Raw genomic sequence first — 26,248 nt, 5'->3', positions numbered from 1 at the left:
GGTTAGGAGGATTAAATGAGATACTTAATGTAAAGTGCCCTATAAATTTAGTTATTTGTGTAATAGTTATTCATGGAGCAGTGGTTTGAGCTGCAACAGTTTAAGCCCCATTCTTTATTGCCGTTTTAGTGTGTATTTCCGTTTTTATATCTAACTTTCTGGAGTAGTCTAAACTAATTGCTTACCAGACAGACTAAAGGTTAGTAGCTTAAATTCATATAAAGAAGAAAATAATCGGTTAAAAATAAAACGCAGTTATCAAGAAATACTTCTTTTCCTATTAACCTTCTTTTAAAGAAGAGGAATCTGACATTGAGAGGTGAAACACAGATGATCGGTTTAGTACAGTATAATACACCATCTGGTTATAAAGACAGCTATAAGCTTTGAGTTATTTTTTTGACTTAGAAAATTTCCTTCTCAAATACAGATAATAAGAGGCAGACTACGAAGAAATGATACATTGAGCAGGCACACTGAGGAGAGAATCTCTGCTCAAGTCTTTGATTTTAGTGTTACTATAGAGAACTGTATGTGATGGCCGACTTCAGACATGCTGTTACTGTGTAACTCTGCAGTTTTCCCCTGGTAGTTGCATTTTGCTTTAGTGTTCATTAGACTTATACTGTAATGTATAAGGAGATAGCTTATATGTAACATCTGTGAGTGTAGTAATGATACTGCACCACATACAAGGAGTGTGTTTTGGTCTGTCAGTTGGTCAGAAATATTTATTGGGCATCCCTTCATGCAAAGTCCAGTTCTAGAGACTAAGAAATAGGTGGCCCTTGCCCTCAATGAATTCACAGTCAAGGAAAAGAGATGAAACAAAGATGTCAGAGGCTGCTGTAAAACAAGTGTAAACTACTTAGTTGCTAAAGGACAATCCTGTTCCTTAGGAACTGAACATGGAATTCAAAGCCAGGTAACACTTAGAGTGACCACACTTCCCAAAGGACAGTATGGGTGTAGATTTGGGATCAGGTTTTTCCATTCAGTAGGGAATACGCTACTGATATAACAAGCAAGGAAAAATCCCCTGAAGATGAAATGGAAAATGTTTGTTATCTGGTGACTGTGGAAAGTGTCTGGTGCTGAGATAACTCCATTGACATTTACTAACGTACTCTTACTCATTAATATCACTGCACACTAGTAAAACCCCATCCTGCTTGGGACCTGCATATGTTTTAATGAAAAAAGTACCTGTCCCAGTGGGCATTTTGTCAGGGGAAGCCAAATGGCTGTTTACCAAGAAACTTCATAGCATGAATTCACTACAGTCTAGTGCAGGGCTTCTAAATCTGGGAACCATGATTCAAAAAATTATATATAAAATTTTATATTTGTGCTTTTTTTTTCCTAGGGGAAAAATCCTTAGGGTCTGTTAGAACCCCCAAAGAAAAAAAGCAGTGTTTAAAAAACACAGTTTTTATCATAAGATCAGAATTTATGCTCCACACTATGCTAGGTCCTGAGGTACAGCGCAGTGAATAAGCCCGCTCCTCCATATTTTCTGAACTTATTGACAAGTGGGTAGTAGGGTAGTTCAACAAGTAAAATGGCAATCACTGTAGTACCATGGTACAGAGCCAATGTATGAAATATATATGTATGAAATTATATAAACCAGATTTAAGGCATCTGGCTATTGTAGTTTTCTGCTATGATTAAACAAATAGTGCTGTATGCGTTAGGCCATAGAAGAGGGATTTATGTGCTCTGTTCCACAACAGAAGCTTAGTTTTGTCTTTCATTTTAGTTTCCGCAACTACCAGGATCTAATTATGTCACATCCAGATTCCTACACCTACTTTTAGCTTTTCTCCAAACCATTTCTCTTCCTATACTGATTCATTCTTTATAAAATTGTCAAATGAGTCTTCAAGAAAGTAAACTTTTCATTCTTGTACATGAGCCTGTTTCAGGCAGCCTTTATATTGAATGTAGAATATTCCTGAAAAGGTGGTAGTGGTGGTGGTGGTGTAGCAAGAAGAGATGCTATGTTTTATTGAGCAGCTACTTTGTGCCAGGAACTGTTTCCTCTAAGTAATATATATGTATTATCTCATTTAATCCTTACAAAAACCCTTTGAGCCTAGGTACTGTTATCCCCATTTTACAAATTGACAGATTCAGAGATGTAGTAAGTGTTGGAGCCTCCATCCAACCCACATGCAGCTCACCTACACCGCAATTCAGTGAGTGTACGTCGAACAATAGACCTGTGTGTCATAAAGAACATCTTCCAGTCTCTGGTGACATATTTCCAGTAGTTTTGTACACAATTGAACGTGGCATTGACCAGCTTATGTTCAGTGAGCATCCAAATGAGGCCAAAAGCATGCCAATTGGGGCAGGCTTGGTGATTGCCATCAATTAAATTGGATACCTTAGCATGTTATCCACTTGGGGTTTTATTTTCCTCTTTCCACCCATTTTTATAAAGCCCATAAAAATATTTACATAGTTGTGCAGATGCTGCGAAACAGTAAAAATGGCACACTGCTGAAACTGACCTGGTGGGCAGGCAGCACCTTTATGTGCTAAATTTAAAATGTTTCTCAAGTAGATGTGCAAAATGACGTGGAAAGCTGTTTGTGGTAGCAGTAATGTTCATGATTATGGATTGTCTGAAACAGTAACGACGTTGAATCCTTATTCTTTAGCTAACTATTCCCATGCCCTTCTTTTGGGTAATTTTACTTATCAAATGTTTTTTCAAACTCCTTTTCAATGCTTACCTATTTCAATCAGGCTGTGATTCTGCACTTTGCCAAAACCCTGATTATTCTTGTTGTTATACTATTCCCGCTTTAGATTCTCCGTGCTGACATTAAATTAGGAAAGGGTTCATCAATGAACCTTTTCCAACAAGTCCAATATCCTTCATCTCCTGAATCGTTGGATACTGTCTGTGTCACTTGATTGAATGCACTTTAAATCATTCTCCAGTGATTTATTTTAACCTATGTGATTCATACTTTATGAGATTATACAGAAAGTTCTTTAGGGTAAAACTTTTCTTTTGCATCCTTCAGAAGGCCTTATATTACTGTGTACTGTTTATTGTAGCTATCTAACACACTTTAGGTGAACTCATTAATGCCTCATAACCCCAGAAAATAATCATTCTTAAAAGAAAAGTTTATGAAAAGATTATTGGAATACCTTCCCTCCATTACACATAACTTACGTTTCTGGGTATTTTAAAAAATCATTTATCTCATATTATAAACTCATTGTATCTTATTTCAAAAATGGAAGTTTAGGGCTTCCCTGGTGGCGCAGTGGTTGAGAGTCAGCCTGCCAATGCAGGGGACACGGGTTTGTGCCCCGGTCCGGGAAGATCCCACATGCCGTGGAGCGGCTGGGCCCGTGACCCATGGCCGCTGAGCCTGCGCGTCTGGAGCCTGTGCTCCGCTACGGGAGAGACCACAACAGTGAGAGACCCGCGTACCGCAAAAAAAAAAAAAAATGGAAGTTTAGTACAACAAATAATTTGTTGTTTAAAATATCTATGAATAATATTCAGTGCTGATGAAAGTGTGGGAAGGCTCAGATAGGGCTCTGCTAGTAGGATATATATTGGTATATCCTTTTTGGAAATCACTTTATCAGTGTGAATCAAGAGCCTTGAAAAATTAAGTTCCAGTTGTTTTACCAGATATCTATCCTAAGGAGATAATCAGAGATAAAGGCAAAATATATAGGTATATATATTTATCACTGTATTATGATTTATAGTAGCAAAACTTTAATTGCAACTTAAATAACCTAATAGGAAAATTGTTCAATAAATTGTAGAGCATCAATACAACAAACACTAATAATGGTGTTGTGGAAGAATATTTAATGGCAGGGAGTATTTTTTAAAATATAGTAAGTTTTATGGGCTTCCTTGTGGCGCAGTGGTTAGGAATTAGCCTGCCAATGCAGGGGACACGGGTTCGTGCCCCGGTCCGGGAAGATCCCACATGCCGCAGAGCGGCTAGGCCCGTGAGCCATGGCCGCTGAGCCTGCGCGGCCAGAGCCTGTGCTCCTCAACGGGAAAGGCCACAACAGAGAGAGACCCTCATACCGGAAAAAAAAAAAAAAAAAAAAAAAAAGTGGAGCTACTGCTTTAGATTCAATTTCCACTATAATTTTTTAATATTTCTAGTAAACATCTTGAGTTTTTCCAGGTCACAGATCAGGGTTTATTTTTTGGCTTGCTTTGTTTTCAGAGCTGTCTGAATGCTGCATGCTGTGCACAGGGGTGACCCACAGCATTTAGACTTAGGTGCATTTAGTACAGCATTTGATTTATTCCTTTCCTGTGTTCAGAAAATAAAACCTGAGTTGTTAGGATTCTCTGTTTTACAGAATCGTGTTCTTTGCTTTCGCTCTGGCACTCCTCCTTTTGTAATCTGCCCTCAGTGAGATTATTGGAATATCTGTTGCCACCAACCCGGTTAGCCTCATAGTCAGGTTCTCTCGAGTTGTGATTACATGTGCACAAGGCAGTCTTCGTGAACTTCTCAAAGTGAAGAGGTTATAGCTTTTACTACCATCTCAGAAACCTACCAGACAAAGTTCTTTGGACAAGGTTCATCCCTTCTTGTTGTTCTGCTCTGGGAATAGTCTGGCTAGTCACCTTTACAAGGTAAGTTTTACCCACTTGCCTCTGAGATTTTATAAAATCCTAAATCTGGGAGAGAAGTATCAGCAGAGTTCCATTTGTACCTCAATCTGTAATGAAACCATAAAAGAGCTACATGTTTCCTCTGAGCTGACTGTAATGTGCTCTCCCTAAAATCAGCTTCCTCCTTCTGATTTCAGGTCTGCTTTCAATTTCTTTCCAACTCCCTAGTACTCCTGTCGCTGGAGTCTGCTTTAGTGCCCTGTCATTAATCACAGTGCCTTACTACTGTCTTTCCTCTTTATTGGTGAGCTTTTTCTGGACCATTTTTGAACGGAGCTTTTACTTTTTAATTTGTGACTTTCTTAGTGTAGTTCACATTAACTCTTCTTTGGGTTATCAGCGCCTAGTGCCACAAGGTTATTTGTCCTAAGCTAATCATGGACATCTTTGTCATTTTCCAGAGGTACATGCTGTGCCAAATTAGATAACTAATACTCAGTGATGGATCTCAGATTGGAATTCAAGCTGTTGGATTCCCAAGCCTGGGTACCTGTGAGACCTGGCTAGGAAGAGAGCAAGGCTGTCACTTGAGAGCGCCCACAGTATTCTCTGCGCTTCAGTGTGGTTCTGTATTATTTCGGGTTTGTTGGTTGTGCCCCTTTTTTGGGAAGGTGGAGAGTATAATGGGGCATGATTTTCCTTTGCTGTTGTTCTAACCCCACTGGGACTGCTACAAAGTACTTTTGAGTACAGGGAAGTAAATACTAAAATTCATTCCCTTGCAGTTTTTTTGTATTTGAACTTTGCCAGAGAACAAATAGATGAATTTGATGAGCTTAGAAACACATGTGTAGAGGGACAGTGAAACATACTTATTGTCAAATGACCCCTGAGTATTTATTTTTCATCATAATTAAATTTCCCCCAATAAAAAATATTATATCAGCATATTGAAAATACTGGGGTTCTCTTAGAAAAATATATTTAGAATTATATATATATATATATATATGAATTTTAGTGAAAACAACTTTATTTTTAAAGTTGTATAATATACTCGCATTTAAGAGTCACAGAATACAGACAAGTGAAAATATATAAAACAGTAGAATTCACCTAAAATTCTAGCACCTATCAGTAACCACTGGTAAGGTCTAGCAACCTGATTCTCTTTTTTAATATATACACATGTGGTTCGTTTACAAACTCGCACAATTTTATGCATGTAAGGTCATCACATACCTGTCTTGTGTGACCTGCCGTTCTTCTCTCCACTTCAGTAAATAGAAATCTCTACTGCCTCATTTAATGTCTTCACTTGTTTGGATGTGCCATGATTTCTTTACTCCCTTATTATAGATATTTAGGTTATTTCAAAATTAGGCTACCCCAAACAGTTTTGGTACATTATGTTTATAAATTGAACACTTTTCACTTGAACAGTTTCATTTTTAGAAGTGGAATTTCTGGGTCAAATAGTAATATATTTTACTTTTTTTATACACATTTCCAAGCTGCAATAAACATTAAAAAAAAATTAATGCCATGGTGTCATGAATTTTCATATTGGCTGCTTCTTTGCAACTCATTTTTATCTTTTCCCTCTGCAGTTGTTGTGGTTTCCCACACTATTAAAATCTGAACTTTCAAAGGAAACAGTTGTGGGGTTTTAGGACAGTTGATTCAGCAGCTGCAAACTGCATGATAATGTTTTATCTGTTTTTTTTTTGGGGGGGTGGGTTCTTTGAGCTAGTGACAATGTCCTAGCAGAAGAGAATGAGTTTTACCGTTGATTGTACAGTGAGAAATTTCACACTTCTCTAAGATTGCTATGGTTTACTTTCTACAATGAAAAGGCTGCTGGAATTTCTTTTTTCTTTCTCCAAGAGCTGTAAAACTTAGGGTATGTATGAGGTGTACTCTGTGTTATCTGAGAATTTCACAGTGTCCTCTTTTATGGGCAGCAGCTACCCAGTTGAGGTCCAGTTAGTCAGAGACGTTATTTTCTGCCATTGCAGCCATTCAGGCAAGAGGGCAAAGGGTCTCCTGATGCAGTGGAGGCCCCTTTTTTTCATCCCCTCACTCCCCGTCAGGCCCTGTGTCACCTAGCTGCTCACCTGACTTAGGAATCTGTTTTATCTAATACCAATCCCTTTTTACCTTGTGTCATAGTTACATAGTTCTCCTCAAGGGCAGTGTCTGTGGATATTTCATCTTTGTCTTTTCTGTACAGATTAACTGTCCTAACTGCCTTAGTAAAGCCCTGTGCTCCCCGTTTGTGCTCAGCAAATATTAAATGGCTCAAATGTTGATAACTATTGGAAAAACCTGCATTCCTCCTCTTGTGTCTCTCTTTTACTTTCACACAGAACACTTCAGTTCCGACGCTTCTTGTCACCAAATGTGTGGGATTTTTCCCAATACCAAGCAATTCCGTGACACCAGCTGGGTGTCCCACAATTTAACTCCTTTCTGACTCTGTCTACCTGGAGATAACATCAGATCCCACAGATCAAAGGCTCAGACCCTCAAGACTGTTCCCTCCCAGCCCACAACCATAACACTTCAGCTGCCAAATGCAAGTTGTAGGGCCCCAGATCACCCACCACTTCTCTCTGGCTGGGCTACAAATCACAGATTCCCATGACCTCTCTCTTATATTCAGTTATTTGCTAAAGAGCTCACAGAACTCAGGGAAACACTTAACTTACGTTTGCCAGTTTATTAGAGGATATGATAAAGGAAAGAGATGCACAGCCAGATGAAGGGATACGTAGGGTGAGGTCTGGGAGGGCCCAGAGCGCAGGAGCTTCTGTCCCTGTCTAGTTGGAATGCATCACCCTCCCCGTGTGTGAATGTGTTCACCAACCTGAAATCTTTCAAACCCCATACTATTGGGATTTTAAGGAGCCTTCCTCACATGGATAAGACCAATTATTAACTCCATTTTCAGCCCCTCTCGTCTCTTCAGGGAGGTGGGGGAGTGTTGCTGATAATTCCAAGCTTCTAATGATGGGAACCAGATCCCATTCAGGAGCCACCCAGAGTCACCTGATTAGAACAAAAGATGCTCCTACTGTTCTTAGCACTTAGGAATTTATATGGTTTCAGGAGGCCTCTGTCAGGGACTTGGCATGAAAACCAAAGATATATTTCTTATTATAAATCACAGTGCCACAGTAACTTTTTGTTTGTTTGTTTGTTTGTTTGTGGTACGCGGGCCTCTCGCTGTTGTGGCCTCTCCCATTGCGGAGCACAGGCTCCAGATGCGCACGCTCCAGATGCGCAGGCTCAGCGGCAATGGCTCACGGGCCCAAATGCTCCACGGCACGTGTGATCTTCCCGGACCGGGGCACGAGCCCGTGTCCCCTGCATCGGCAGGCGGACTCTCAACCACTGCGCCACCAGGGAAGCCCCACAGTAACTTAATATTACCTTTTCCAGGACCATTTGTATTTCTTTGCAGATATTTTTGTTTTTTATTATACTTTGAGGAGAAGATAGACCTTGGCCTAAATTACTGGTTTATTATAGCAGGACCTCTTAGCATTTTTTTTAAGTTAGCTTGACAGTTCCTCTGCTAATATTTATTATTAGGTTACCAACCTAATTATGTTATTGTTTAACAGTGTCTCAGCTGCTAAATTTGTCCTTGGTCTACTTACATTGACTTATGTTCTTTCTCTGTGTTTAATAGTTTAGTTTGTTTGTTTGTTTGTTTGTTTTCCCAATCCCATTCCCTCTATTTCCTTTGAATAATTATGGCAAATATACTTAGAGGACTCCAGTTTGTAGCCAAATCAAAATACAGGGCACATATTGGTTTCTTATAAATGTAAAGTTGACATTGAGTACCTGTGATTCGCTAAGTACTTTAAATTAATTAACATTTACTTTCACAACAGTCCTTCAGAGTTATTTGTGATCAGTGGTTGGGGCTTCAGGAAGGCTGTCCCCTCAAGAAACTCTCAAGAAACTCTAGTAAACTTTTAAAAAGTAACACTCTAAATCAAAGACACCTAGCCTCAAGGAGACAGTGTAACTTGGTTGCTTTTGTCTCTAAACTTGACTGCAACTCCCTTGTCTATAGTAATAATACTCCTGAAGAGAGAACTTATCGAGAAGAAGAGAGATCTCACAAGCCTGGGTACATAAACAATGGAGAAGCACTTTGAGTCTATTCCAGTGCTTCTCAGGAGGGATGGAGCTTCAGCTCTCCCTCATGGAGAGAAAAAAGAAGTAGCTGTGCAGGGTCCAGTGTCAAAGCTAGGCCCTCTTTTACCAGACCTCACTGCATCATCATTGAGTCACCACGTACCGTAAGAACAACTATTTTACAGTACCACCTAATTAAATATTTCCAGAGCTAAGTAAATTAGTCTCCATGTTTAGCCAGGAAATGGTTCAGTGAACCTCAAATAACCTATGCTTCCTAATTCAGGGCCTTTGTATAGTTCCAGCCTGACTCTTATCTCTTGACTTTAAAAGATGTCTTTGTTCATATGCATCTTAAAAATAAGATGATAGAGTCTGTTAGGAGCAGCATTTTTAACTGCTTTAAATCCAAGCGTTTAGAGTGGAGTGGTGGTCCTGACATTGCATTGGTCTCATGGCACCACACCCTGTGACAATCCACTTGGCATTTATAAGGTATGCACTCCTTTCCTTATGAGTCAGTGTTTTGAGTGAACTGAGGCTGTCTGTTTAGCCAGAGTAACTTTGTGAAGCTCCCCTTTACCATTCACTTGAATATTTATAGTGCACATCTGGCACAATTCTGATTGCTACAGCTCTGCACTATGCATTATCTAGAGCAAAATTTTAATCCAGACCTATCTTTTGTATCAACCAGCAAGACTTTAGATTATGCTTCTTTGCAATTTGTGAATATGTATTATGATTCAAATTAAAGGTGATATAGTTTTTTCAGACCAGGTGAAACATGCTCAAGTCAACAAAGTATTATCCCTAGAAAAAGGAAATGTTCTGGGAAAGAGAAGAGTTGGTCATGCTGCCACCCACCTCTTTGATTCATGTATTACATACTTTTGTTTTTATTGTTGTTGTTTTAATAATTTGAACATATTCCAGAGGGCACAATTTTAAAAAATCTTTTATAAATCCTTCTTTGGGGGTTATAAAAGAGCAGTATGGTATCCATTCTTTATTACAATAAAACTGTGAGCATGCCAAGGTAAAGTGGGTAACAAGTTTAAAAGGAGAAAACATACCTTTTACCTTTCTGGGGAGGAGGGCTCTTTTAAATTGATTCCATCACTCTGACACTCATAATTTTAAATGTTGTTTTAGAAACAAAACAAAATATGTCTGGTTGGAACAGAAAAGTGCTCTAGGTGGCCCATGCCAAGGGGAAAATCAGAGAGATCCCTTGTACCCACACCCATTTCCAACTAGAAATTCACTTTCCTGAGCTCTTCTTTGCACAAATCTTGGAGTTTCTTTATATTTTGCTTTAATAGAGTAGACTTTTATTAGGTGACAAATGTAGTTTTTAGTTAAAGAAATGAAGAATAAAATAGGAAGTCACCTTACGGATTTTCACAAGGTCACATGGCAAGTCTATATGGCAAACTAACATGATCGTTAAAAGAATATTCTTATGAATCTATAGTCCTACATAATATAAATCTGTAGCATATTATATTTTCAGAGGATTATACTTGAAAATCGTATATGCAAATATATATATATATGCCTTTTAACACAAATTCATTGTAAAATAATAATTTTGTGCTTTTTCTGTATGAGATACTTTCTAAGTGTTCTAGACATAAATCCAAAAAAAAGCTCTTAAAGCCAAAAGCATTTTTCATAAATTTGCCTGAACTCACTTGATGCTAAAACATGACCTGAATTTACTTCAGGCTATTTATAGTCTTTATCCTGTTTAATCTGAATATCCATATGTGTCCTGCAGAAATGCTGATGTGCTTGCTTGTGAAGTGCTGTCTCAGGCCCTGCTGGTTCTGCATGTTGGCCTCAGTATATGCCGTTTTACCTTTCTAAAAGAAATTAAATTCTGCCTTTCAGAATACCTTTGGCCAGAAAATATTCAGCTAAAATATTTTGGACCTGTATTTACTCTTTTTACTCCTTGCAGCAGGGCTGTAAGATAAGTACTCCTCTTGTCCATGGTTTATAGATGAGGAAACTGACTGAGGAAAAACAGATGAAGTACCTGGACCAAGGTCATACAAACAGTAAGGGGTGGAGCTGGGACGTGAGCCCGGGTGTTCCAGCTCCTGAGTCTGTTCTCTGAACTATCATGTTCTCCTACCTCTGTTTATAAAGTGACTTGCTTGGGATGTTGACAGACGTTAGGAATTTAATCCTGGTTCTCTGAGCTGTACTCCTGTGCTTGGTTTTCTAAGTCATTGACTTCTAAACTTTTGAATTGGGGAACAGTACAAGTGTAATAGGGTATAGGTACTTGCATTCTTTTTATATTACCTTTTATATTACTTTTTATATTGCCTGTCTTTGTGTCTGACCTAACCAATAATCTTTATATATGTAATTTTCAAAAAAGTTCCATTTTAATCACATATCACTTTACTAGATCCCCATCTGCTTCCCTGTTTTCTGAATTTAAATTTTAACTTTTTATATATTTGTGGGGTTTTTTGCACATCTTTACAGGATAACTAAACATATATTTCACATTAGAATGAATGCTTACATTCCACTTGAAAATCACTATGCCACGTGAGAACCAAAGTTGACCAGTTTAATTACAGTGATAATATAATGAACTAATGAGTAGGACAAATGATAAATTCTTTTTCTGGATCATTACTCCAAGTTATTGCTTCAGACCCTATGCTGGCTTCCATGATAAATTTTTCAAGAAAGAGGGCTTGTCATGGGCAAAGTATTCTTTGCCCATTTTCTCATTTCTGTTATGCTTCATCCTCTGAGAACTTACCTTTATTTGTATTTGCATATTTATACATATAAAATTCACATGATTTGGTGAGTTTAATTATGAATATTGCAGTTGTGTATAATACCATGGTTTCAGAGTTACTGAAGGATGAACCTAATCCATTTTTTTAAAAATTCCTATAGGTTCTCAAAATTCATTTCAGAACAGATAATGATCTTACAGCTTTAAGACACTATTAGAAGACACTATAATAAAGTATTTATTGTATTTGTAATCATGACATCTGTGTCCTTTTGTCTCACATGGAATATTCTGTATACAAGAACACTGAGTTTACAGTAAGAGGGGAGAGAGAGTACTATACTTTTAACTGAATAAACATCTGTCTTTATTGAATTATAAGTGATTTATCTTCAAAACAGCAACTTTTCCTTTATTTTTGTTTGAGGGAAGGAGAGCTGTTTGGGTGGAAGGCTTGGGAAAGGTATTTAGGGTATTCTTTGGTTGTTTTAGGAAAAGTCACTAGTTTTGCATCATGATATTTGGCCTGAGTCTAAAAAACATTCCACAATGTTTTTTTAGCTTCACTAAAGGGATCAAAAGAAATACTGAATGAGGTCAGTGTTGTATACGCTAGAATACAGAGTCTCATCTTGATTTTCAGTGGGAAAAAAAAGTCTGTTATTTATGGGATATACAGATCCCATAGAAGATCTGTGAAATTAGAAGCCTTGAAATTATTAATCTTAGCTTTGAGACCTATTTAATAGTCATAGTTGATATTTCTGCTCGGTTAGTGTCACATTCCTCTTTGGGTATTTTCCCAACGCTTTTCACCGCTAGTCTCTGAGTTAAGCCCAAAGAGTTCTAGGCATCTCCCTTTCAGTTATCCCTTTTGAAACCTTGTTTTTAATAACACTTTTCTTTCTTGGCTTGCATGACATTTTATCTTTCTTTTCCTTTCTTTTTGCTGTTTGCAAAGACTCTTGGGAGGATTTGACAGATTTGGTGGAGCAAATGCGCGATGATACAGAAGGTGCGTGCCACACCAACATCTTTCAGTTTTCTTTTTCTTTTTTTTTTTTTAATCTTCTAACCACCTTTTGATTGTTTTCCATAAGAGGAAGTGTCCGCTTTAGGTTTTATTTCCCATGACTGTAACTGGAGCAGTAAGCATATTCGCCAGATTTTCCATGCAGGTACTTCGTACAGGATTAGGTTTTCAGAGTCTTGCATTTAAAAATCTTTATCTTTCTGGTTCCAAGTAAAGTGGGATTAATATATGTTTATGCTGTTCCTTTAAGATAATAATATGTTCAAAGGGGACTTTATTTCAAGATTATATCATTTTTCTATGGCTGTTTTTTCATGCGTTAGGAAGATGTAAATTTTTTATCATTCATGAAAAGAAATATATATATCTATATGTATTACCATGAACAAGCAGTTTAAAAACAAACGGATCCCAGGAACTTCAAGTACCTGGAATGTTGCTCTGATTTGTAGATTTCCCAGAACATTAAGTCATTTTGAGCTTGGTCATGTAATAGCATTCCTTTCTGGTGGAATTACCTTGAAAAGTAGCACATATGTTCAAATGCATGAAGGTTCCCCAAACCAGTAATTATTTCTTCTATAATTGGCACCTAACTTTAGGGATCTCAAGGTGATTCACACATTTTATAATAAAGATAGAAAAATTGAAGTTTGGCTCCACTTTATCATTTTACATTCTCCCACTTTGGCTGGGCACCTACAAGTCCCCCAGCTTCAGTGTATGCTCTCCTAGCACACGCACTCCCACAACTCTGTCCACACTGGCCTTTTCACTGACTGCATGAGCTGACCTCAGCCTCCTCTCCTGCGTTGTTCCTGTGACATCCCACCCGGAGCATTTACTTCCCTTCTCCCTCCCCCTGTGCCCCCTACGTCCCCATTTAGTCTAGATGAGAGCTCTGTGAAGCACTCCCTGACAGCTTTGGCCCAGTTCATTTCTCCATTCATTCAAATCCTGCAGAACTTGGAGCCTAAGGCTTTTTACTTGTTCTCTAATTCTTGTGTGTTTACATTCCTAGTTAAAGTGTAAAATCCTTTAGAGCAGAGATTGTCTTAAACTTCTTGGTATTCGTATCAGACTTAGGACAGTATTGTCCTCCGTAGATTTGGTCACACCAGACAAAAAACTAAGGCAGTTTTCTCTCTCCAGTGATGCCCAATAGTTTCTTCTTCAGCACTTTACTTTGAATGAGTAAATTATCCTGAGTTTCATCTCATTTCCTATAGTCAAACTACCTTTTTATTCCATCTTTGATTCTACTTTTAATATAATTAGTTACATGTATTTTGATGAAAAGGCAGATCAGTATTGTCTAGTTGACTGACAGTTCATAGACAAGAAAAAAAAGAGGACAGTGTTGATTCATTCAGTGAGTACTGATGTTAGCTGCCATTATCATTATTATTATTATTTACCAGGCACTAGATAGGTTTAAGGTTTTGATTCCTTTAATAGACTACGTACTAAAGAAAAATGCTGCGTATAGGCCAACAAATCTGTGCCCTTCTTAGAAACTTCTTCCCTATGACTTAGCCCTGGCAAAATTCTATTTCTTTGATACAAGGTACTACTGCAAGAATCAAGCCTACTATAAGAGTCAGCCTCCTCCTTTTCATTTCTTTTTGCTGGAATTTTTGTGAATGATTGTCATAGGTGAAATCAAAAAGGGAAACCCCCAGAAGATGTGTGAATTTTTTTTATTATAGTATAGTTGAATTACAGTGTTGTATTAATTACTGCTGTACAGCGAAGTGACTCACTTATATACTTATATACATTCTTTTTCATATTCTTTTCCATTATGGTTAATCACAGGATATTGAACATAGTTCCCTGTGCTATACAGTAGGACCTTGTTGTTTATCCATTCTATATATACCCCATTTGCATCCGCTAATCCCAAACTCCCACTCCATTCCTCCCCACACTCCCTCCCCATTGGCAACCACCAGACTGCTCTCTATGTCCCTGATTCTGTTTCTGTTTCATAGACAGGTTCATTTGTGACATATTTTAGATTCCACATATAAGTGACATCATATGGTATTTGTCTTTCTCTCTCTGACTTACTTCACTTAGTATGATAATCTCTAGTTACATCCATGTTGCTGCAAATGGCATTATTTTGTTCTTTTTTATGGCTGAATAGTATTCCATTGTATATATGTGCCACATCTTCTTTATCCATTCATCTGTTGATGGACATTTAGGTTGTTTCCATGTCTTGGCTATTGTAAATAGTGCTGCTGTGAACATAGGGGTGCATGTAAGAAGATGTAAATTGTGTTACTTTGATGATCTTAGTAGATTACCAGTAAAGTGGTATATGGTAATGTTGGCCAAGAACTTATTTATAGAAAAGTCTTTCTGGAATATAGCTTAAAAAAAGAAAGTCAGAAGGGGAAGGAAGGGGGAAGGAAAATGGCTTTTACTTGTTAACTTTTTTTGAATCATTTCATCCTTGTCTTTTTTATACAATTTTCTACATCTCTTATCATTTCAGTTATATGAAATGCTAGAATTTTACTGTTTACATAACTTAGAGTTTTTGTAAATGAGTACTTGTAACAAGAATGAACATGAGTTATGGAGTATTATCCACATGTAATACCCAGAGCAGCTCAGGGTCTGAGAAGGAGCCTGCAGTCAGAACCGGAGAAAGCTGCTGATGTATGTAGGCTCAGATCTTGTCAGGAGACCTTCACTGCTGAGCTGTTTTAATTCTGTTTCTTATCTGTTGTTATGGATGTGTCATAAGAGGTGGCTTTTTAATAGGAAATGTGTTAACACTGGCTTCCAGCCTCCTGAAAATCTGCTTTTTAAAATAACAAACTCTAGGAGGTCACAGATTTGAACTGTTAGCTTTGGGGTTTGGTTTTTCTTTTATTTTGTTTTGATTTTGGCAAGATTGAAGGTTTTTCTGGTGAACTGATTTCTTACAGTGATGGTTGGTTTTACAGTCAATGTGTCTGTAACTCCCGTCTGGTAGAATATGAAATGTCTTCTTAGGGTGGAATCGTATCATGCTTACAACATTGATCAATTATCTCACATCTCATCTCATTATATGCTATTAATTTGGGTCTAAAAGTTTTGAAACTCACTAGAAAATTAAGATTAAATGAAGATTAAATGAAATAATAAAAGCATGGTTAAAATAATAATAAATATTAATAATAATAATAAAACATGGTTTACTACCTTTAGCTTCTCAATAAATATTGAATTCCTATCTGTACTTACTACAAACCTTTTAAACAGATTATGTGAGCTTGCAGTTGCCCAGATTACTCATCTCTCTGAGCACTGGAGTGGCTGGGACATTACTTGAATTAGGGAAATAATATAATTTGTATGAAATAATACCTCATCAAGATGGCTTACTGGTTCCTTGATATATTTTGTGAGTTGAGACTTGATGTCCACCGTTCTGAAAAATGGAAGGAACATATCTAAGAAATTTTCTTAGCATCTAGCACTGTATCACATAGACATTCAGTGAAGGTTTATTTTACATTAAATAAAAATGTTAAACTTACTTATGGAGGACCATAATAATTTTGATAGCTAACAATTTTTTATTCTTTTAAAAAAATTTTATTTATTTTTGGCTGTGTTGGGTCTTTGTTGTTGTGCGTGGGCTTTCTCTAGCTGTGGCGAGCAGGGGCTACTCTTCGTCGCAGTGCACAGGCTGCTCATTGCTGTGGCTTCTCTTATTGCAGAGCATGGGCTCTAGGCTCTTGGGCTCCTGGGCTCTAGAGCACAGGCTCAGTAGTTGTGGCACACTGGCTTAGTTGCTCTGCGGCATGTAGGATCTTCCCAGACCAGGGCTTGAACCTGTGTCCCCTGAATTGGCAGGCAGATTCTTAACCACTGCACCACCAGGGAAGTCCCACAATTTTTTATTCTTAGTACATCCCAAGCATTTCTAAATGCTTAACATACATGAACTTGTTTAATCTTCAAAACCCTCTCATTATCTTATGGATGAAGGAAGTAAGGTCTACAGAGTTAAGAAACTTTCCCAGTGGACTACTACTCAACAATAAAAAGGAACGAACTATTGATAACCTAGATGGATCCCTCATGGACTATGCTGAGTGAAGAAAAGCCAATTTTAAAAGTTACATACTGTATGATTCCATTTATATAACATTCTTGAAATGACAGCACTGCAGAAATGGAAAACAGATTAGTAGTTGCTATGAGTTATAAGGGGGTAGGAGACAGGAGGGAAGTGCTTGTGGGCTGTAAAAGGTCAAAGTGAGGGATCCTTGTGATACAGTTCAGCGTCATATCCTGGTTGTGATAAGTTACTCTAGTTTTTCAAGATGTTACCTTTGGGGGAATTAGGTTAAGGGTACACAATATCTCTCTATTTCTTACAACTGTATGTGAATCTATAATTGTCTCAAAATAATAAGTGCAAAAAAAAATGGAAGAAAAGAGAAAAGGAACTTGCCTAGGGTTACACAGCCAGGGGAAGAGTTCAAGTAGAGTTCAAAGTCCAACAGGCTAGCTGCAGAGCTTGTGCTGTTAACCATTATACCAAAGTTCAAACCTAGTTGGCTCTCAAAAATACTTTTTCATCAAAATTCCATACACACAACATTTATTTCTAAATATCTAGAACAGAAGTTTCATGAAACAACGTATAACCTTACACTGTAGGACATACTAAATCGATTTTTATACCCCACTAAGGGGTAGTGACCTTTAATTTGAAAGATAGTCCAGTATCCCATAGTGCCTCTCTGGTGTATATCCATTTCAGCTCTAGCTACCAAGATATAAGCAAAAGAGCTCTTCCAGCAATGCCAGTATGTTGTGTTCTGTTCCTAGCCTATAATTGTTGGTACCCTTTAAAGGCCAGTTACCTTGCATCCTTCTATTTCTCTTTAAACCATCTCCTCTGGTGGAAACATCTTATTTCTAATCATTGGTACTATTATCCCTTGGCTAGTGATTATCCCAACCCAAACTTTAGTTTGTATTTACAACTATGTGATGAAAATTATGTTTCAAATGCTTCTACATCATTGTATCCTTTATTATATCCAAAGCCAAGCTGATTTTACCCCTTACTTCCAAAACAGTTATTCAGTTTTTTTTCATTTCCATTTTCAGCACAGTATTCGAAGTTCACAGGGCAAAAACTTTAGGTTATTCTCGACTCCTCTGTATCCTTAACAGGTCCAGTTCTTCAAGTGAAGCCATTTTGATCCTCTCCCCCAACTTCTTCAGATTCACTTTGCATAATCCTTTCAGACTAATCATCCTGAAACAAAGTTCTAATCATGTGACTTCCCTGCTCAAAACCTACATTGGTTCCCATTGCCTGCTTCCTGGATATGCAGGTCTAGTTTTAGAGACCTGTCATTTGACTTTACCTTTCCTGTTTTCCAGTTCTCCCCAGGAAGAACTCCCCACACCATTCTTATTTCCTTCACCTCACTTCACATACCCATTCTCCCCATTTGGAATACTTTCTTCCATGTTTTCTGTGAATTTCATATTTAGGGTCTGCCTCAAATCCTATACTGGAATTTATCATGCTTTTAACTATATTACTTTTGGTGTTGTCTCATTTGGAGCACAAGTGTACAATATTCCAAGGAGTTAAGTTAAGGGTAGAGATTATTCCTATATTTTGTCAAGGTTGGGGTTTACTCTACTTACAAACTAAAAAATTAGCCTATTTCTTGGATACTGGCGAAGGACGCGACAAAAGACTTTATTTCTCATGACACTGCAAGCAGTCTGAGCATCAACACATTTGTGTCAGTTCCTCTTGCACCAGAGTTGCACCTGGGAGACACTGTATCGCTTAGAAAAATGCTACACATGTTGTGGTTCAGTGTTGCAACTGAGGAACACAGTTGGGGGAACCGTTGTTTTTATAGGAAGCAGTAGGAAAGCCTCCTCTCTTAAGATGATCAGTTGCATAAAGAACCCTGAGAAATGGCCTAGGTAAAAGAGCATTGAGAGCCTTGCAGTCTTGATACAACCCATAAAGACATGTAGTGGCACAAGAAGTCCATGGAGGATTGTCTGTCTCAGTATCTTACAGGTTAGATATAAAGAAATTTGTAATTTTCCCAATATCACCCAGGGAATATGAGAGAGACAGCTCTAACTCTTCTAGATCAGAGATCTAACTATGCTAGATCACCGTGTTGCCCCCTAATATTTAACTTATTTCTATGGAGTAAATTGAGCAGAGTAAGGAATTCCTGAATTTGTACTTACCACCTAAGTTTCTTACGTTGCATCAGAGAAGACTGACTATTGTCCCAACTTCTAGATGTTCCCAGAAATCGTCTGGGTATTCTTCTGTGGTGCAGAATTCTTCAGGTAAAGGTACTTGAAGATGTTTGGGAAACTTTCCCAAACTAAAATTGATTGTATTATGATATGGGAGGGCAGTGAAGAAGAAGAAAGTGTGGTTTCTTAGGAACTCTTGGGCAAGCTGGAATTAGAAACGGACATTTTTTAAAGATTAGAGAAATGGATACCTAAAAGAAAAGTGTTTTCCTCTATTGCTCACAACATTTCTGACACTAAATGTGTGGGGATGTTTTCCCACACCCACCAGTTCTCCAACACCAGTTCAATTCTGACACTGTCTACTTGGGGTTAACACAGACTCCACAAGATGCCCCCTCACTTTAGATGCCAATCACAAGTCTAGGTTGTCACCTGTCCTTCTGACCAACCAGCTATAAATCAGAGGTTTCTATGACCCCTCCTTAAGTTTTATAATTTGGTAGACTGGCTCACACAGCTCAAGGAAAGAGTTTACTTGCTAAAGCACAGGTGTATTATAAAGGAACACAACTCAAGAACAGCCAGATGGAAGAGAAGCATAGGGCAAAGTATGTGGGAAGGAGCATGAAACTTCCATACTCTCTCTGGGCACATCACCCTCCCAGCAGCTCGATGTGTTCACTAACCACAAGCTCTCTAAACACTTTCCTTGAGGATTTTTATGCAGGCCTCATTATGTAGGCATCATTGAGTAAATCGTGGTCTTTGATGTTTGAGCTCTTTGTCCTGCCTGTCTCCCCTCCCTGGGTTTGGAGGTGGGGGAGGGAATGGGTGAAAGTTCCAACCCTCTTATCACACCACTGGTTCCCCCTGGCAACCAGCCCTCCCATCCTTAGGGGCTTTCTAAAATTCACCTCATTAGCATAAAGTCTGTGTTTGAAAGGGACTTGTTATAAATAACAAAGATGCTCCTTTTATAATACCTTTAACTCTGGAGCTTTTTCAGAACTAGAAACAAGAACCAAATATAACAAAAGATGCCCCTATGACTCTTATCACCTGGGAAATTGCTAGGGTTTTAGGAGCTCTGTGTTAGCAAATGAGGGCTTAGATAAATAGAGAAATTGATTGATTTCTTATTGTTCCACAATACCTGATGAAGAATAAGTAAGAGTACATAGACAATGGTTTTGGAATTTAAATAACCAAATAAGCTTGTTCTTTTGAACGCTAATGCCAATCAAAAGGGGAATATCTGTTATGTTCAGGGAAGAAAGCAGTACTAGACTCTCAGGCCTCTCACTGTTGTGGCCTCTCCCGTTGCGGAGCACAGGCTCTGGACACGCAGGCCCAGCGGCCATGGCTCACGGGCCCAGCCGCTCCACAGCATGTGGGATCTTCCTGGACCGGGGCATGAACCCGTGTCCCCTGCATCAGCAGGCGGACTCTCAAACCACTGCGCCACCAGGGAAGCCCCTCTCTTTTTTATTTTTAATTGTGAGATTTTTCAAGTAGAGAGTACTTTTTCTAAAGTAGAGAGAGTAGCATAAGAAACCCTAACGTTTCCATCACCCAACTTCAATAATTATCAGTATATATTTTTTTAGTTTATATTTTTGGCTGCATTGGGTCTTTGTTGCTGCTCTCAGGCTTTCTCTAGTTGCGGTGAGCGGGGGCTACTTTTTGTTGTGGTGCAGGGGCTTCTCATTGCGGTGGCTTCTCTTGTTGCAGAGCACGGGCTCTAGGCGCACGGGCTGCAGTAGTTGTGGTGCGCAGGCTCAGTAGTTGGGGCCTGCGGGCTCTAGAGCGTAGGCTCAGTAGTTGTGGTGCACGGGCTTAGCTGCTCCGCGGCATGTGGGATCTTCCTGGACCAGGGCTTGAACCTGTGTACCCTGCATTGGCAGGCAGATTCTTCTCCACTATTGCTCACAACCCACCAGTTCAATTCTGTGCCACCAGGGAAGTCCCGCCATTTGTATTTCTTTGGAGAAATGTCTATTGAAATCCTTTGCTCATTCTTTTTTACTGGGTGATAATAAGTCCCCTACCTACAAACGAGTTCCGTTCTGAGAGCGTGCTTGTAAGTACAATTTGCTCATTAAGTCCAACAAAGTTAGCTTAGGTGTCCAACTAACACAGTCAGATATATAGTACTGTACTGTAATAGGCTTATAATACTTTTCTCACATTAATACATTAAAAAAAAACGCAAAAAATAAACATTTTTAATCTTACAGTACAGTAATCTTACAGACGTCTGAGCTAACTTACATGATTGGACATGGGAACGCATGTTTGCATCTTTGAAAGTTCTCAACTTGAAGGTTCATATGTAGGGGACTTACTGTATTTGTCTTTCATTGTTGAATTATAAGAGTTCTCTACATATTCTGGATACTGGATCTGATTTATATTTTTTCCTCCCATTCTATGGGCTGTCTTTTCTTTTCCTTAATGATGTCCTTTAAAGTGCAAATGTTTTTAATTTTAGTGAAGTCCAGTTTATTCTTTCTGTTGTTTTTGCTTTTGGTGTCATCTAAGAAACCATTTGGTCATATTGTATAATCCTTTTTGTATGTTGCTAGAGTTGGTTTTGCAAGTATTTTGTTGAGGGCTTTGCATCTATATTAATAAGAGATACTGATCTGTAGTTTTCTTATGATGTCTTTGTCTGATTTTGGTCTCAGGTAATGTTGGTCTCATAGAATGTGTTGGGAAGTGTTTCCTCTTCCTCTGTTTTTTGGAATTGTGAAGAACTGGTAGTAATTCTTTAAATGTTTGGTAAACTTCAGTAGTGAAGCCATCTGGTTTTGGCCTCTTTATGGGGTGTGTTTTTTATTATGAATTTAATATCTTTACTTATTATAGTTCTATTCAGATTTTCTATTTCTTCTTGAGTCAGTTTATCTTTCTTAGAAATTGTCCTTAGAAATTGTTTCATCTAGGTTGCCTAATATGTTGGCATACAGTTGCCCATAGTATTCCCTTATAATCCTTTTTGTTTCTGTAGGGTCAATAGTGATGTCTTGTCTTCGTTTCTGATTTTAGTAATTTGAGTCTTTTCTCTTTTTCTCTTCATCAGTATAGCTAAATATTTGTCAATGTTGTCGATCTTTTCAGAGAGCCAACTTTGGGTTTCACTGGTTTCTCTCAATAGTGTTATTTGCTGTTGATTTCTGCTGCGATCTTTATTATTCCTTTCTCCTGGGGGCTTTCTACTGATAAATGTATTTATTGGTTGGCCTTGAGGAAGCCATCTGTGAAATCATGGAATTATGACATTCTAGAGCTAGAAGAGCTAGGTCAGTGCTTCACTAACTTTAATGCACATAAAAATTGCTTTAGGTTCTGTCCAGAATCTGATTCAGTAGTACCATTGGAGCCCAAGTTTTCCCATTTCTAAAAGCTTCCAGGTGATGCCAATGTTGATGTTCCAGGACCACATTTGGAGTGGCAAGGATCTAGTTCATTTGGTATCAGAGTGGTTGGTGGGGTTTTCCAAGCCATGTTGTTTCACCCCATTCCAGGCATATTAATGTGCCCCCTGCTTGAGAATTAGTGCTGCAATTAGTCATTATGATTGGTGCGGGTGTGTGATGTCTTTATAAAAAAAATTACTGAATAAGTACGTTTACAGATGAGGAAATTGAGGCCCCAAAGAAGTAAGATTCCTTGCCTGGCATCATATAATAAGCTAATTAGCACAGATGATTCATATCAAACAGATTGAGTAGTGGGTGGATATAATCTTTCTGATGATAAGGCTTAATTTTAGCAAAGTATATCTTTGATTATGCTATTACTAAGGAAAGGTAGCAATCAGGATAAATAAATTAGTGATTAAATTTTCTTGATTAACTCCTTTAACAGATTTCAACCCAGAGAAAATATTGTTTAAGTGAATTTCCTCTTCATTATTCTTGACTAGAAGCTTATGTGATATCTGAAATGACATTAAGGAGAAGAGATAAATACAGATATAGATACATATATAGATAATGTAAGGGTCTTAAGACTTTATTATTTTTAAATGAGGATTGAGTAAAAGTTCATAATTATTTTGTACAAATAAGTGTCATCAGACTAGTTAAATGGTGTTTTATTAAAGATCTTTTTAGTACTTTCAGTGATTTCTTTCACTATCACAGACAACTCATTTTATGCTTAATTTTATACTCTAAGAACTATTACAGCAAAAGTTCAAAGTAGATTTATTTAGGAATCATTGGTCTTCATCATTCTGAACATCAAGTAAGCTTTCCTTTCAATATCTTTCTGTTAGTTGGTCATTTTAAATCTCATATTAATGCTTTTAGGTATCATTGGGAAATTTCTGTAGGACAACTGTTTTGTTTCACATTAAGATAAAAGTAACTGTTGTGCTACCTATGAATTATTCCCACTTTACCAAGAATTGGGTATGATGTAACATACTTAATATTAACATAATGTTAAAGATAACTTACTTTTCCTTCAATTATTCATAAAACATTTCAATATTTTTCGGTATGAACCTTAGTCACTGCACTATAAGGAGATAAAATAGGGTCTTGGTTAGATGATTGGTTTGCAGAACAGTGAGACTCACTGTCGCTCTTAGCTGTGTGACTTTCGGTCCATTTTTGTCATCACTATTGACTAGATGAACCACATGACTCTGTAAAGTTTGTTAGAATTTCCTCATATGGAAATTAGCAGCCTTGAAGAGGTGTAATGAAGACCCATACGCTCTTAAAAGGACTTTGAAAACCAATATGGTTTATTATAACTACAGTCATTTCTACATGGTTTCTTTAGTCCACTGCTCCTACTATGTTTCCCACCAAGGTGATTTGTACCACCGTCCAAATGTAGAAACAATCAAATAATCACCAAAACTAGAAACACAGAAGTTGCTCTCCATTCTATTTCCTTCTTCCTTCAATCCAGCTGGTGATCAAATCCTGAAATCCTAACATTCTACCCCTAGAACATCTCTCAGAGCTAACTCCGTCTTCTCCACAAGCACACACTGCTCCAATTCCATCCCATATTATAATTTTCCTCCTCAGTTTCTGTGGTAAACCCCTACTTGCTCCCCAGCTTTGAGATTTTATTCCTTTTCGATCCATCTTCCACAAGATTGCTAGAATGGCTTCTCTAAAATTCAAATCAGTGACATTACGCCTCACATCAAAATCTTTACTGACTTTAAGGTAAAATCCATATTCCTTAAACAAGGTCCTTAGCAATCTCTCCCTTACCTATTTCCCTTGTCTTATCTCACAACCCTTACTCAAATGTATCATAAACTTACGGCATTTTCTTGGTTTTCCTTAGTATGCCATGTTCTTTCATATTTCTGTTCCTTTACCCAAGCTGTCCTTCCATCCTACTCCCTTCACAGCTCTACTCCTAACCCTTCCTGGCCTGACTAATTTCTCTTTGTCCTTTAAGATTGAACTCAAAAGTCTCATCCTCTGTATTTGGCACCTAGTGATTTCTATATATTAATTTTGTATTCTGCTACCTCTGTGAATTATTATGTTTTTGTAAAAATTTTAGTTTACTTTGATTTTTTCTGGGTGTAAAATCAGATTGTATGAGAGCAGTAATATATGATCCACACTTTTACAGTTTATATGTGTCCAATTTCTTTATCTTCTCTAATTGCATTGGTCTTCCACCCTCAGTATAATGTTAAGTAATAGCCATGGGTAATGGACACTTCTTAAACTTTCCCTCAGAATACATCCAATGGCAGAGGAAATTGTATCGGACTCGCAGCTTGCCTGAAATCCTACATTACTTTCATATCTACTATCTTAGCCTTAAAAATATATATAAAATTTACATTTGATTCCATAGAATGCATATATATGACTTAACATAAAAACATTTTAATTTATTTGTCCTGAAATAAAATTAATCTTTGTTGAAGATGATAATGTTTATCCTGAAGTTTCAAGTATTCTCTGTAAGCTGCCCTGTTTTGTTCTCCAGACATCTGTATAACCCAGTTTTGATAAATAATAAGCACTTGGATGTCGAGGACTAGGTTTTCTATCTCTGGATTCCCAGCATTAAATACAGTATCTAACACCAAGTAGATGTTCAATATTTATTGAAAAAAATGAATGAATGAACAAAAGTTCACTTTTGGAAAAATAGTGTTAAATGTTAGCATTGTGAATAATTACAATTTTAATTATTTTTCTCATAGAAAGAGTATGACAGACAACATTGTAAAAGTCCTGTACTTTAAAATAATTTTCTGGTCTATATAATAAAACAGAACTTTTTATAATTAAAAGTGTAAAATATATAAAAAAGATCACATATTATAAGTACTCAGCTCAGTGAATTTTCACATACTCACCAATTTCACAAAGCTAACACCCCATCAAAAGGAGAACTTTACCTGCCCCTCAGAAGTCCCCCCATGCTCTCTTTTGGTCACTGCAGCCCTTCTCTTTTTAACAGCATACAGGGAATTCCCTGGCAGTCCAGTGGTTAGGACTCCGCACTTCCACTGCAGGGGGCATGGGTCAATCCCTAGGCAGGCAGCTAACATCCCGCAAGCCACATGGTGCGCCCAAAAAACCCCAGCCAAACAAACAGCATACATTAGTTCCACAAAATCTTTTTTTTTTTTTTTTTGGCCGTGCCGCACCACTTTGATAATAGTAAGCATTAAATAATCATTGAACTTTTGCATTAATTAAACAGTTAATAATGAGCAATAAATTCTTTTGAGCTCTTATGTCTAGTTGTCAAATTACCCTGAATTTTGTTTGACTTTCTTTCATTTGTTTAGGGTAGTAGTTCTCCACAGGTAAGAGATGTCTTTCAGGGGACTTATGGCAATATCTGGAGATATTTGGGGTTACCATGACTAGAGCGTGCTACTGACATCTAGTGGGTAAAGGCATGGGTTGCTGCTAAATTTAATTCACAGAACAGCCCCCCACAAAAGGAATTATCTGACCCAAAATATTAGTAATGCCAAGACTGAGAGTAATATTTTCTAAAGAATGGGTGGGTTGTTTAGGTTTGATGCAGGTTAGTTCAAATAGGTTATAGCACCATACTAATGGAGTCTAAGGTATCAGGAATTTAATTTCCCTAGGCAGTAGTTCATCTTTCTGTAGTTTAATGCATCCCAGCCACTGACCAGATGTCCTAAACATTTCTGCTACTGATTACAAGAACGAGATGAGGCAATGTAGAAGAGCTGGTACCACCACTTCTGGAAAAATGCCTCAAAGCATCGCGTTTTGTACATATTCCAAATCCAGCTCTCCCACGTGACTAGTTCTCACTAGGTTGGAATTAGATTATTTACTTTGACTAGGAGCATTGCTCAGTTTTGTTATTAGCTCCCTGAATTATTGGTCAACAGACTTAAGGCAGA

The 26,248-nt window shown here is 37.8% G+C and overlaps 1 protein-coding gene across 5 annotated transcripts in view; it reads left to right on the top strand.

Annotated features, from left to right (window-relative positions):
- Nucleotides 1–26,248, top strand: part of RUFY3 (RUN and FYVE domain containing 3) — an 82,712-nt gene that overhangs the window by 18,836 nt on the left and 37,628 nt on the right. Inside the window, exon 2 of one of the 5 annotated variants that reach the window (XM_065878257.1) lies at nt 12,514–12,567. The exons of the other annotated variants lie outside the window; for them this stretch is intronic. Coding sequence (XP_065734329.1) covers nt 12,514–12,567 — 54 coding nt within the window. The remainder of the gene's footprint in view (nt 1–12,513; nt 12,568–26,248) is intronic. 5 annotated transcript variants of the gene reach the window in all.

Source organism: Phocoena phocoena, chromosome 5 (genome assembly GCF_963924675.1).
Source record: "Phocoena phocoena chromosome 5, mPhoPho1.1, whole genome shotgun sequence".
NCBI classification, from domain to species: Eukaryota; Metazoa; Chordata; class Mammalia; order Artiodactyla; family Phocoenidae; genus Phocoena; species Phocoena phocoena.
This window is presented reverse-complemented; position numbering and strand designations above follow the sequence as displayed.